Below are 12748 nucleotides of genomic sequence, written 5' to 3' on the forward strand. Positions count from 1 at the left end.
TTAGTAAAATACTTCAAAATATTCACTTTACATAATGTAAGAGGTGTTAAAAAACTGAAGTTATTTTTACTTAATGTGAAATGTATTTATAAAATGATAAGCCATTTATATGATTTACATGATTCATTCAATTAAAAAATAATACATAGATGTTCAACTCCATTTGTACATATAACATTCCATGATATTGATTAGGGTTATATTAAACGTAACATGTTGTCCCCTCATTTCGAATAATTCGCATTTATGTAGTGAAAGAGGAATACCAAACAAAACAATGTTGCGCCCAGGATATTGCAGAAAACTGCCAGTTGCACATCCGTGATCATCTAAAACGTTATAAAAGTAACCTAGCGGTTTATACTTCTTACATGAAAATAAAATACTTATAACTAAATAGATAATAAAAAATATTTTTAAAATAAAGTCGTGGCAAATATGATGTAGTTACCTTTATAGAAAACTTCACCTTTCACTGATTAAAATTCTTAAAACGAATACGTGGTCTGACACGTTCAACACGTTAGGAGGATGATAAACTGTCATGAAATTCTCGTTGACGGAAACTTCTAGAAATTTTATTTATACCTGTCGAAAAAATGTATCAAATAAACTGGAAGTATTAAAGTCTATAGAAGATTAAATATTTCCTTGAAATATATTATTTATGTACATATTCCTTTGAAAAATTATAATATATTATACCAAATCAATATCTGCGGACACTCTAGTGACACTCCCCTCATGAGAAGTTACTCTCTTTCGAGTTACTAGCGTGAGGGGAGTAAGTTACATAGCATTTCTGTCATACAATATCTATAATATTATTTTAGTAAAAATGAAATATAACTAATGTCCTAGTAAATTAAACCTTTTATTAGAAATCAAATTAAAGAGATATTTTAAATGATTATGCATAGAGTTATAAATTATATGTATGTAATTAAGTAATTATTTAATTCAATAATAATTTTTTAATTTTTAGGAGCGTCTAAATACGTCATTGTTTTGGTGACAACAATATTGTTCATTCAGTTAGATCTAGTAAATCCGTTTTTAACCGGTTCGTTGAAAACCATTCAAATAATACATTTGAAATTCCAGGTTAAAAGAATAACACAATGTTTGTTTTATAAATACAATTAACAGTGACTTTATTTTCAACTTTTAAATATACGTTTTACTTCTGAATGGAGGGTACTCACATAGGATGTGTATAAGAGTTTCGTCGTACAGCGTTTTCCCTCCATTTCTAAATATATAAAAATTTTGTACAATTATCGTAGGAAGTAAGTGATTCTGATCGATAATAGTTGATCCATATATTGCGTTGTGTAGATGAAATTTTTCAACATCTTGATTTTTGAAATGTTTATATATAAATTTTTCAGCGTTATCTTCTAACCTCTAGCTTTCTAGAATTCATGTACTAGTGACGGAAGTTTCTTCGATATACTATAAAATTTAAATAAATTCAGAATGTTTGAAGCACACAGCATTAATGCTGAGCATAAGGACTTGATCCACGATATTGCTTACGATTTTTATGGCCAACGAATGGCAACATGTTCCAGTGATCAGTATGTGAAAGTAAGAAGTTTATAGTTGATATGTGTTTGTTTATACTGTGTAGGTTTGTTTGTGTTGTCATGTGTGAAGATTATCAAATTTATGTAGGTCTGGGACGAAGATGAACATGGGAATTGGCATTTAACTGCATCTTGGAAAGCTCACAGCGGTTCTGTGTGGAAAGTTACTTGGGCTCATCCTGAGTTTGGCCAAGTACTTGCTACATGTTCCTTTGATAGAACGGCTGCTGTGTGGGAAGAAATAGGTAGAGTTTTAATTAAATCTCAATACTTTGTGCTTGAAGTAGTTATTTATTTTTTATTTTTTATTTAAAAGTAGCTACATTACTAATTTTATGTAGATTCTTGTATGTACTTATTTCAAAAATTTCTTCAAAGTTGTCACATAGTTTTATTTTTAATTTGTTAACTTTCGCTCTACTATCATTATTTACTTCATAGTTCCATGTGTTGTTAACAGTTGGAGAAGGATCAGGTCCAGGTGAACGTGGCATGAAACATTGGGTTAGACGAACAAATTTAGTGGATTCTAGAAAGTCAGTCACAGATGTGAAATTTGCACCCAAAACTCTTGGTCTTCTATTAGGTACTTGCAGTGAGGATGGAGTAATTAGAATATATGAAGCTCCTGATGTTATGAATTTAAGTCAGTGGACACTTCAACATGATATTAGCTGTAAGCTTCAATGTAGTTGTCTCTCTTGGAATCCATCTTTGTCAAGGTAAAAAGATTGTGGTGCTACATTAAAATTATATTCCTTGATTGTTCAGACTTTCATCATTTAATATGTGTATTAGGCTACATCCACCAATGATAGCAGTCGGAAGTGATGATCCAAATCCATCATCTGGGGGGAAAGTGTTCATATACGAATACTCTGAAAGTAGTAGAAGGTGGGCAAAAACAGAAACATTAGCAATTATTGACCCTGTCTATGATATTGCATTTGCTCCAAATTTGGGAAGAAGTTTTCACACGTTAGCTATTGCCACAAAGGATGTAAGAATTATCACATTGAAACCTATATTGTAAGTATGAGCAAATATTGAGTAATAAACATTAAATACTTGAGAATCTATAAGAAATTATGATTTATGTAGGGACACTGTACAAAGTGGCGCGCCACGTTTTGATATTACTACAGCAGCACAATTTTTTGATCATGATTTCACTGTTTGGCGAGTGTGTTGGAATATTATGGGCACTATTTTAGCAAGTTCAGGAGATGATGGTTGTGTTCGGTTATGGAAAGATAATTATATTAATAATTGGAAGTGTGTTGCTGTTTTAAAAGGTGATGGCACTTCTGCTCAAAGTGCCGAAACTCCTACAGCAGCAACACCACCAAATCATTCATCAGGAACACAACAAACACCTTCTACAACAAGGTACTACAAATTGGGTTCCATCAGTCATCCAAACCAAGTGCCTTGGCATTAGAGAGAATGAATTATTTTTTACAATTAATGGCTTCATGCTCTTTGTTATTTCATACAACTGTATACCGTTTGTATGAAAACTATTGGATTTATATTTATATAATAAAGATAGTGATTATTCTTATTTTGTACGAAATTTATGTTTCTATTTCTAATAGCACTAAGCCGATTTATATCCATTATCAGTTTATAGCAATGCACACTCCTATTGATTTATATCTTTCTATTACATAATGTAGGTATAAAATGTATATTTTACTAGGAACTTTACAATATATTTTTTTAATAGTTTTGAAGAAACAACATACATACGTACCGTTAATTCATTTTTGTTTCAAAAAGTATCTGATACTTTTGAAAAGGAATATTTTTCCGGTAAAATGATTAATGAAAAAAGTGCATAATATTTTGTATGACGATTGAGTGAAAAATATATTTTTGGACAGCATAAATTTGTAATATACTTTTTACTTAATAAATACAGTATTTATATTGTATCTTACCCTTCTATTTTATCCTATCTTTAAACATTAAGTTAGTTGGCCAGTAGATTGTTTATAAAATAGGTGTAATTGATTATTTAATTAATTGTCGTTTCACTTTCAGAGCAGTAACTGTAGCAACAGTCACTGCAGAAAAGCCTACAGTTACAGTTATGTGCATCAATAAATGGCAAGCACCTGTTACAAAGGGTCGATTCAGTAAATCCGTTTGGCTGGGAAATCCCAGCGAAGCAACTCCGCCGCCACCCCCAATATTAGAGTGTCCGAAGGCGAAAAAATAACTATAATTATCATTAAGTTTTAAGCGTATTGATTATGCTTGATAATTCCACAGACGTAAGATACATTTTTATGCATTTAAGAGTATTATTTCTTTAACATATGTACTTACAACTTGTACGTAATACATAGCAATAATTGAGTCATTATAATTATAGGTTTAAGACGCTATAAGCACAGTATTATTATCTTGTATATATCTGTACAATAATTAATTCACTGATCATTTTATATTTTCCTTTGTAACTTTAATTATATATTTCTTTCTAATTTGTATTATATTTTAAATAAAATGTACATGTAATAAAGTTTTAGATGAATATATATTTCATTTTCAAATTGCATGCCGGAAACTTGTGGTTATATAACACTTACTCAACTGCAAGTTAACAATTTATAAAATCATACGATGCATTGATTAAATATCGATTGTATATACATATATTAAGGAATTCGTTTTTAAACAAATGTTTGAGTGCAATTACGTGCACATACAGAATGATTGTGCAATGAAAAATAACGTGACTATAATTAATCGACTAACGTAGTAACGATGAACGTCCGTGTTTTAACTGTGAAATGTCTAATTTCGGATTGTATGTTGAATTCGTGCAGTGCAAGATTTTTACGGATTAAAATAGTGAAATAAAATTTGCTTCGTCTAATCAATTATTAATTATGAGACGAGTGTTTGAACCTCCAAGGAAAAGTTTGCTCGATGTTGTGAGAAGAAATCTTCATGCTGCTAAGATGGTAGGAACAATTTATTTTCATCATAATTACTTTTTGTTCGAATTATATATTTCTGTCTGCACGTTTCTCGCATGAAACATGAATGGAACGTGTTTACTTGATAATTTTAATTTTATTATTCTACTTGTCGATATAATTTTCTAAAAATAAATCTGCCTTTCACAACATGTTATCAAGAGAATGCTTCACTTTTAGAGTTCATACGTAACGCGCATTGTTTATATTGGAAAATATATTGGCGCCTACGAAAATCTGGCAACGGTACGAATAATGAAAAAACTTAGTGTAGTAATAAATAGTTATATGAACGTCATGAGAATTGTAATTATCAGAGAATGGAAACCGTTATTAACAACTTGAAGATGGATGTTTCCGATGTTCCGATAACAGGAATGTTTCTGGTCTACCCTCAATATTACATTCATTTGTTAGAGGTATTCATTATGGATCACGTTTATAATAATGTACTTAATAGAATAAACCATTAATAACAATTTATATCGATGCAGGCACCGGAAGACATAATTTACAAGCATTTCAAAGATTTTTATGACAAGCAAACCGACGACTGTAAAGTGACGAGATCAATCTTCCTTCCATTTCACCATCACGTTAATCAGGTAAACTTTACAACGAAACGGAAAATAGAAGAAGAAAGGTACACAGTTATTGTTGACACTTTCAGAGATTCTTTTCAGATTGGTTTCACGTGTACATGACTCCGCCTACTCTGTTGGAAAATCTTGAATCGCATGATTTGCCTAAAGTTATGACGCAGGTGTATTATAGTCAATCTTTTTATGATAAAATGAATAAACTTTGTTTTTCATTCTGTTTTAATGTGACTTTAATATTTTACTTTCGTTGATTCTCGTTTTTTACGCAGGTGTCCAATTGTTTGACGAAAGTGTATGTGTTGTGTCACAGGATATCGAAGACGGTCTGCGATCAAGTAACTGATTCTAGTTACTAAATATATCAGATTATATATTATATTTTTCTAAAATATTCCACCAATATTTCCTACAATAAAATCGAATCAACAGAAGTAGATTAATTATTAATGAAAATATTTTTTCCAAAGTCAATTCCAATGACGGAAGTCGTCCGAAATTTGAGCTACAAGGTCGCAAGATACTTCCCCGAAAGCACGGTGGTCGAATACTTGTTGAATGCGGACTCTCCTGTGCTAATGAGCATCGAAAAATATTTAAAGCTACATTCCTCGGTGCCGTTTGTCAATTTGTACCAAGGTAACAGCTTTTTTATTGTTGTATTCAGGATAAAAGGGCCGAGAAGTGTTGATCGATCGGTTGAATAAAAACGATTATTTATTTCAGAGTATTTACAATATCAAAAAAACGTCTTTCTTTTATGGGGTACATGAAATTTGTGTCAGATATCGCTAAACTAATTACATATACAAATTTCATTCAAACGGTTTTTGTTTTTGTTTCGTATGACTTCATTTTTTGTCTTTCATTTCGTTCGCGAAAGCAGCTGGTCAGACTCGTTCGTTAAGATGTACAGGCTATACATGTACGCAGTAAGATGTACGGCAGTAAGATGTACGGCAGTTAGATGTACGGTGCTTCCATGTCTTAATCTAAAAGAGTTTTTCTTCTGCTCTTATCCTTGGCTACTCTAAGATACATTAGTAACGAAGCGAATGGTGTGCAAATGCTGGTCGACAGAGCAAACGGTGTGGTCGTCGCTGTGATTCGGCATAAAATAGAAACCTATCGCAGTAAAACGTAATTAGGCTACACTAACGTCTACCATATTATCAAGAACAACACTCGACTTTAAGCACAACTGTACTCAAATGAAAAATAATCCAAACACACGTATCCAAAGAATTCTCCAACGCACATTTGACATTAGAAATCTCTTATTTAGTACGCATCAAAGTTCAACATTTTAAGGCCAGTTAAAAATTCTTTAAAGAAAATTCACTCGAATCCTTAATTCAACTTTAGCACTTCAATTGCATGCACAGGTAAATACTTCAATTTGGTCATTTTCCTACGAAAGGAAAGAACTTAGAATTTCCTTGCCTAAATGAGAATAGTGATTAATCGGTTTGTTGGTCGTACTGGATTGAATAATTTCGAAAACGGAATTAATAGAAGTATTTATCAGCGAACACCGCGACACGTTTCCTCGTGCCGACCAAATGATTCGGCACTAAGAAGAGTAGCTTCACACAAGATCAAGGAACGCCTTTACATTCACAGTGAACAGGTTGACAACGGGTGGTTTGATTCTGTTTCAGACAGCATCTGGCCGCCACCCCACGATTTCATGTTCAGCGGTGCGTCCGAGAGACACGATCGTCCAAATGACGAGCACGCGTCGCCCGACACGAGCCGCTAGAAAGAACTTCCGGATGATTCGGCCCTGTCGACGAGAAATCAATTGCTCTTCCAATCGGGCAACGATCGCGTGTTCAGGCTACGTTGAGGTGTTTCGAGCGCACCGGACAGGTTTTGTCACGAATAAACGATCAACAGAGATTTGCTAGCAGTATGCGTTCGAGATTTATTGTGCCGCCAGTTTACCTTTGTTCAGCTCGCGTCGACCGTACCCTTTTATCCGGCCGTGTGATACGAAGTTTCGATGAATCAATAATTAAGTGGGTTTCGAGTAATTTTGAAAAATTAATAGTCGGATGATTGAATAATTGAATGCTAATAAAAAATTGTTGCAATGGAAATCTATCACTGAAATATTAGAATATAATACTCGCGTTGAATTCGAATTTTCGAAAATTCTGCAACCTCGTATCACACCACTCAATAGATAACGAACAGCATACAGCGAACCGGTAACACGATATTTGAAAGACAAGGTGCAAGGAACTCGCGAAATTTTCTTTGATGACCATAGAAACTTCGTCACAGAGACAACGAATAGGAAAACGATGAAGCTGAGCGCATTACCGTTACAATTGCATTCTTCGGCAATAGTTTTCCGCGGAAAGGGAACTTAAAACCAAAATTCCTATCACCATGCTTGCAGCTACTGATCTTACGAAGTGTCCGAAGACGGTTTTCGGCAAAGGACTCTCTCAGGATCACTGAAGAAAATTCTTTCAGTTCGCTGTGTCTTGTCCATCAACTGTACACCTATGTACGCGCTCCCGATGTTCTCAGCGGTTCGTGGCCAGCATGCCGCGAACGTTAATACAAGAAGAAATACAGGCGTTTCTTGAACGATTAACTCGGAAGTGTTTAGCACAGCTGGCTATGTACCGACATCAATTCCATCAATGGCAATTAATAAATAACGATCCACGCTGGTTCACGCTTGGCTCGCCGCGCGTTCGCGCGTCATACTCTGTCGCTGTGGATGAGAACTTAACGACTAGCGATCGCGAGAGAACACATTGATCTAGAGGACTCGAAAGAACGATTAACTTTCTCGATTATATTATAGGAAGCGACGACTCGCGAGAAAACCGGCGCTTTTCCCGCTACGGTCCACGTTACACACCGAAGTTATCTATCTAAGTATCCAGATCTTCGATCGCGCTCTTTCTCCCTCTCTTTCTCTCCGTTTCCCTTTTATTCTTTCTCTCCTCTCCTCTTCTCGCTTTTAAGTTACACAGACTCCACCGCGCACGGAAAAGGTATCGAGACGCTTACAGAGCGCAAGCGAAACGTGATCTGCCCCGAGAAAGTTTGATTAAGGATAGCTGTACACACGCGCGTTCTCTCCGCACGCGAGTCCCTTCCGCGAGCTTTCAGTCATGATTGGATTGCGGATATTTATGCGAATCCTTGCATTCTCGCACGGTAACCGATGAGAGCTGGAATCGATTGGAAGCCTGGCTTCCCGGTCGCTGGGGGTTCCTTTTTTGAATTGTGAATGAAAGAACAGCGCTAACGGAAACTTTTTCCCAAGACGTTTATTTGATTTTGTTCAACAAATTCGGGTTTCATTATAAACGCATAAAATCCGCACCGTGGCTGCGACTCGGTCGCGGGGTCGGAGGATGCGACGATTCAATCGAGTGCAGGACGACGTGGTCCTGGAAAGCTTTCGGAATTGAGATTTTCAATTTAATCCTGGAATAAAGGCTTCTAGAAGGTGTTCGTGTATCGTTGAAAATTCTATCGAACAACATTCAGCTGTAACGCGTATTCTCTAATAACAATACATTCTCGAAATTTTCATTTCTCCATTCGTTCGTCGAATTTCCTGCATCTTTTGTCTTAGAAATCGTCTCATTTTATTCTATAATTATCTTCGCGAATTGACTAAGTACATAAACACACGAGAAAGCTACAATTTAAACAGAATAACATTTCGAATATGATTCGATAATCAATGGATTATCAATAAATTAATATATTATCGATATATCAACAACAAATCAATCAATCTTATCAATCAATCAATCAATCAATCAATATACTAATAACGTTCCAAATTCCCCCACTCGAGTTCCGAACTTTCCGGGCCGCAAGTCGTCTTGAAAGGCAAACATTCACCGGTCCCCGTGTCAAGCGTCACCCGGAGGCATTCTTCAAGCAACAGACAGAGGCAGCGAAAGCTGTCGCAACGATCGGACCACGGGAAAGCTCTAAATCGTCTCTGAGTGCGGGACGGCCGCACCTTTCCCCCTTTTCTCGTGCCTCGGTTTATTTTACTTGGAAGGAAAATCGTTACTTTATACATTATACAGATACTTAATCTTACAATGAAATCCAGAATACTGCATACTGACGAAAGTAATGGTGATCTCTCATCCGCTTTCACCCGTCCCCCCTCCCGCTTTCAATCATAAATTCATTTGTTAACCGTGTCGGGTTCGTTTCGTTTCCCCCTCGCCGCTCTTTTCTCGCTCATCTTTTTTTTTCTATTTTTTTCTTTTTTTGGACACGTTTCTTCGCTTCTTTTCTTTTTGATTCCGGTTTCGGACGATGGGGAAAGCTGTACGATATGTCTCTGTGTCTCTTCCCACCCCCACCCTGTTTTGATTCGCGTATTCAACATACACACACACAAACGAAATTCTTGTTCCCATTGACTCTATATACTCATTTCTCATTTCCCTCCACCGTTAGGTTCTCTGTTTAAACAGCTCCGAAGTTTTGATTCTCGTTAACGCTTCGCATCCCTTTTAGTTTTCTTTTCTATCTCGGTCTCGAAGAGGGCCTTCCTCCTCGGTGTACGTTATTCTGGCTGCTCGATCGATCTCGTCCGTCCCGCGCGTATACATACACATTGGTTGTCGTTTCCTCTTTATTTATACTTACATCGACTAGACGAAATTGTACAGTGTACCGATAGTAAAAGTGGGAGTTCCAAACTGCCTCTCTCCTCGCGCTCGCGCGCCGCGTTCCGCCTTTAAACGCTACCGATTTCTTTGTTTTTTTTTTATTTTTTCGTATAAAATATCATCCGTTATCCAAGGTAGTATGTACAGCACGCGCGAACACCCGTGCATATGTCTTTATGTATAAGTTATTTATTTATTATATTTATTCGTTCTATTAGTACACACGCAGCTTCGCGACGCACGGATAGTACACGGCTCGTTTCATCTTTCCATTCCCGCCTCTATTTTTTCCGCTTTCTCTTTCTATTCCAGTTTTCACCTCGCTCTCGTCTCGTTTCCTCTACGTCCTCCCGTTTCGTTCTCGTCACTCTGACGCTCGCAAACCTCGAGGATCGTCCGTTCAATGTAAAAAGGGCACTTGATCGAACAGAAAAACGGAAAACGCGAACACCGTCGCTGGGAAGAAAACTAGCTCGTTCGGAAGCGATCGCTTGTCTTTGGATTCGTGGCTGAGAACGCGTCGGAGGTCTTGGACTTCGAATAATACGCTGGGCGGCTGGGGAGATCGTGATGCGACCGAAGAAACGACGAATTTTCACGGAAAGACGAAACAATCGGTGGAAATGTTATTAGTCGCGCAGTGTTCTTAGATTTTGTTGATATCTTCTGTTATGTATATTGAATTTCGCGTAGGACCGTTTGAAACGGTACGCGATGAATTAACATACTATTATAGAATCCTCAACACAATTTGTCTCTTGTTTCATAACACCTAGCTACTGAAATCAATAAGAACAATAAAGTTCCCTTTGCCTCAGTTTCGTCACATTCGCCGATAAAGACTTCCGCAACAACCAAGATTTCCCAGCCATTATCACGGAACCATGATCACGACTGCGGATTCGTAGCTTCCCATAAAATTTAACGAAATCCTCGTTCAACGGTGAACCCAGTAAAATCCTCGGAAGGATTCGTCTCATCTAGAATTATCCTCTAAATATCTATATCTGCACGAGGATCCGCAGTCTAGTCACGACCGTGCGAACCGAGTTTGCGACCAACGAATGGCCGACAGAATAGTATTTATTATATAATATCGATTATATAACAAACAGTTATATTCCCAGACCTCCTCCGTCGCCCGCGACGTAAAAGTCGAATTCGTAGACGAGAAAACAGTTCATTCGTATGCGTGGGCGATGCGCTTCGGTCGACGCGTTTCGAACGGGGAATAATTACACCTCACTGGTCTGCAGCCTGGAGAATCGTCACACGGAGCTCTCCCTTTTCGCCATCACGATCGGCGTGCTGATTTTCCCGTCCTTCTGTGACTGGATGCAACACTGGCCGGGGATCCTCGCCTCGACGTCCTTCGCGAGCAGACTGCCGCTCGGACAGGTCCTGCCAACAACGCCTAGCCCGCTGTATAGCATTGGTGGACTCATTGTCATCGACATCGATTGGACGCTCTGGCTCGGCCAGTGTTGCCTCGGCAGAGTGCAAACACCGGTCTCGTAGACGTCCCCCACTATTGGCTGAAACTGAAGATGATGACCGTGGATTTAGGGGCTTGAGCGAGCTTCCGAGATCGATTGATTAGCGGTGATGAGCGAACGTTTTAGGGTACCGCTCGGTAAGCCTTGTCTTGTCATAGGGGAGAGTCGTAAATCTAATGTTCTTTGCCAGTGAGAATCGGAGAGCTAATATTCCTTCGAAGGGTTAATATTCTTTGTGGTTTGACGTTGAATGTCTGGGATTTTTTGTAGACTAGAATCCAGAAACTGTCTTCGTAGGGCAGAATTGTGAAGCTAATGTTCCTTGGTAGGAATCGAGAAACTAATATTCTATTTGGGCTAGAATCAGGAAGCTAATGTTTCTTGTAGCTCACAATTAAAAAACTAGCAGTCTTCGTATGGCAGAATTGAGAAGCTAATGTTCCTTGGTAGGAATCGAGAAGCTAATATTCTATGTAGAAATCGGGAATCGGGAATCGGGAATCGAGAATCGGGAAGCTAATATTTCCTGTGGTTCACAATTCGGAAACTAACATTCTTCGTGGAATCGAGAAACTAATATTCTTTATGGGCCAGAATCGAAATGTGTTCCTTTAAATTTACTGCTTTCTGTTGAGGTACTGGGGATAATTTGATAGCTCGTCGAGCATGCACGACGCGTTGAATGATGGAATTCCGGAATATGGCAGGGAAGTTAGGAAACGGGACGTTTGGAGCAGCGTCCGGACGCGGACGAGTTGATGGATGGCAATTAGCGCAAATTGAACTCACGCTTTTATGTTTCGTCGCCAGATTCGAGAACTCATGGAGCGGCATGCCGTTGCGAATGGTGCAATAGCCGACGTAACTGCCGTGACCGCTGACGGAAGTGACCGTCGAGTGTTCCAACAAACTTCTCGACGGCGATGTCTCGATCGTCGAGATCAGGCGTCGCTTCCTCAAGTACTCGGATGGCTCGTCCCCTGCTCGAAAGGATCGGAGGTCAATACCGTTCGAATCAACATACCACTCGATTTTTCTTTTTTCGTTCTCTCTTCAAAACTCGTGAAGAAACAGTGCTAAATATGAAATATTCGATCTACAGAACATATAACCTTTACAATGCCACATTATTTTTGCTTAACTCCTTGCCACATTTTCTTTGCACTCAGCTAACTAATTCACCAGTAATTTCCAAGAAACACAAACAAATGTTTCATTTATTTCAGGTACATACTAACTTTATAGGTACCATCGAAAAAGGCACAACAGTTCTCCCCTTCAATCTACACGCAATGAGTTCTTTTGTTAAATCAATCCGCAAATCTTCGAGTCTCACTCGTCACTATAAAACAAGGGGTTAAACAATACAAGAAACAAATTAGGAAATCACTATAAAATTTC

The 12748-nt window shown here is 37.7% G+C and overlaps 4 protein-coding genes across 12 annotated transcripts in view; 2 read left to right on the forward strand and 2 right to left on the reverse strand.

Annotated features, from left to right (window-relative positions):
- Positions 1 to 60: 60 nt before the first annotated feature.
- LOC116426597 (dolichyl-diphosphooligosaccharide--protein glycosyltransferase subunit 4) lies at positions 61 to 776 on the reverse strand. 2 transcript variants are annotated; one of them, XM_031975748.2, is made up of 3 exons: positions 706 to 776; positions 452 to 588; positions 61 to 329 (listed from the first exon to the last, which is right to left on the reverse strand). In XM_031975748.2, the coding sequence occupies exon 3, from the start codon at positions 327 to 329 to the stop codon at positions 225 to 227; it is 105 nt and encodes a 34-aa protein (XP_031831608.1). In that variant the 5' UTR covers positions 452 to 588; positions 706 to 776; the 3' UTR covers positions 61 to 224. The 2 variants fall into 2 exon arrangements, with proteins under 2 accessions (XP_031831608.1, XP_031831606.1); XM_031975746.2 differs by having other exon boundaries at positions 452 to 733.
- A 14-nt stretch (positions 777 to 790) lies between these two features.
- On the forward strand, positions 791 to 4026 carry Nup44A (nuclear pore complex protein Nup44A). Of its 4 annotated transcripts, none has more exons than XM_031975742.2 (8): positions 791 to 935; positions 1105 to 1289; positions 1392 to 1590; positions 1678 to 1834; positions 2050 to 2311; positions 2388 to 2618; positions 2691 to 2978; positions 3636 to 4026. In XM_031975742.2, the coding sequence occupies exons 3-8, from the start codon at positions 1480 to 1482 to the stop codon at positions 3811 to 3813; spliced, it is 1227 nt and encodes a 408-aa protein (XP_031831602.1). In that variant the 5' UTR covers positions 791 to 935; positions 1105 to 1289; positions 1392 to 1479; the 3' UTR covers positions 3814 to 4026. The 4 variants fall into 4 exon arrangements, with proteins under 4 accessions (XP_031831602.1, XP_076226251.1, XP_031831604.1 ...); XM_031975743.2 differs by lacking the exon at positions 791 to 935 and adding an exon at positions 1016 to 1034; XM_076370136.1 differs by lacking the exon at positions 791 to 935 and having other exon boundaries at positions 972 to 1289.
- A 761-nt stretch (positions 4027 to 4787) lies between these two features.
- LOC116426521 (uncharacterized) lies at positions 4788 to 5343 on the forward strand. Its single transcript, XM_076370207.1, has 4 exons — positions 4788 to 4825; positions 4897 to 4998; positions 5074 to 5184; positions 5263 to 5343. The coding sequence occupies exons 2-4, from the start codon at positions 4900 to 4902 to the stop codon at positions 5281 to 5283; spliced, it is 231 nt and encodes a 76-aa protein (XP_076226322.1). The 5' UTR covers positions 4788 to 4825; positions 4897 to 4899; the 3' UTR covers positions 5284 to 5343.
- A 544-nt stretch (positions 5344 to 5887) lies between these two features.
- Positions 5888 to 12748, reverse strand: part of LOC116426693 (neural cell adhesion molecule 2) — a 387282-nt gene continuing 380421 nt past the window's right edge. For all 5 annotated transcript variants that reach the window (XM_076370247.1, XM_031976005.2, XM_076370246.1 and 2 more), the window contains 2 exons: positions 12137 to 12327; positions 5888 to 11392 (listed from right to left, as the gene is read on the reverse strand). In XM_076370247.1, coding sequence (XP_076226362.1) covers positions 11120 to 11392; positions 12137 to 12327 — 464 coding nt within the window. In that variant the 3' untranslated portion in view covers positions 5888 to 11119. The remainder of the gene's footprint in view (positions 11393 to 12136; positions 12328 to 12748) is intronic.

This window comes from Nomia melanderi, chromosome 8 (assembly GCF_051020985.1).
Source record: "Nomia melanderi isolate GNS246 chromosome 8, iyNomMela1, whole genome shotgun sequence".
NCBI classification, from domain to species: Eukaryota; Metazoa; Arthropoda; class Insecta; order Hymenoptera; family Halictidae; genus Nomia; species Nomia melanderi.

Bases quoted from the DNA above. Each gene is read 5' to 3' on its own strand.
- LOC116426597 (XM_031975748.2), bottom strand. From the start codon at position 329: ATGATCACGGATGTGCAACTGGCAGTTTTCTGCAATATCCTGGGCGCA.
- Nup44A (XM_031975742.2), top strand. From the start codon at position 1,480: ATGTTTGAAGCACACAGCATTAATGCTGAGCATAAGGACTTGATCCAC. The intron at 2,312-2,387 runs GTAAAAAGATTG...TATGTGTATTAG, and splicing joins TGGAATCCATCTTTGTCAAG to GCTACATCCACCAATGATAG. The intron at 2,979-3,635 runs GTACTACAAATT...TTTCACTTTCAG, and splicing joins CAAACACCTTCTACAACAAG to AGCAGTAACTGTAGCAACAG.
- LOC116426521 (XM_076370207.1), top strand. From the start codon at position 4,900: ATGGAAACCGTTATTAACAACTTGAAGATGGATGTTTCCGATGTTCCG. The intron at 4,999-5,073 runs GTATTCATTATG...ATATCGATGCAG, and splicing joins ATTACATTCATTTGTTAGAG to GCACCGGAAGACATAATTTA. The intron at 5,185-5,262 runs GTAAACTTTACA...GATTCTTTTCAG, and splicing joins TTCACCATCACGTTAATCAG to ATTGGTTTCACGTGTACATG.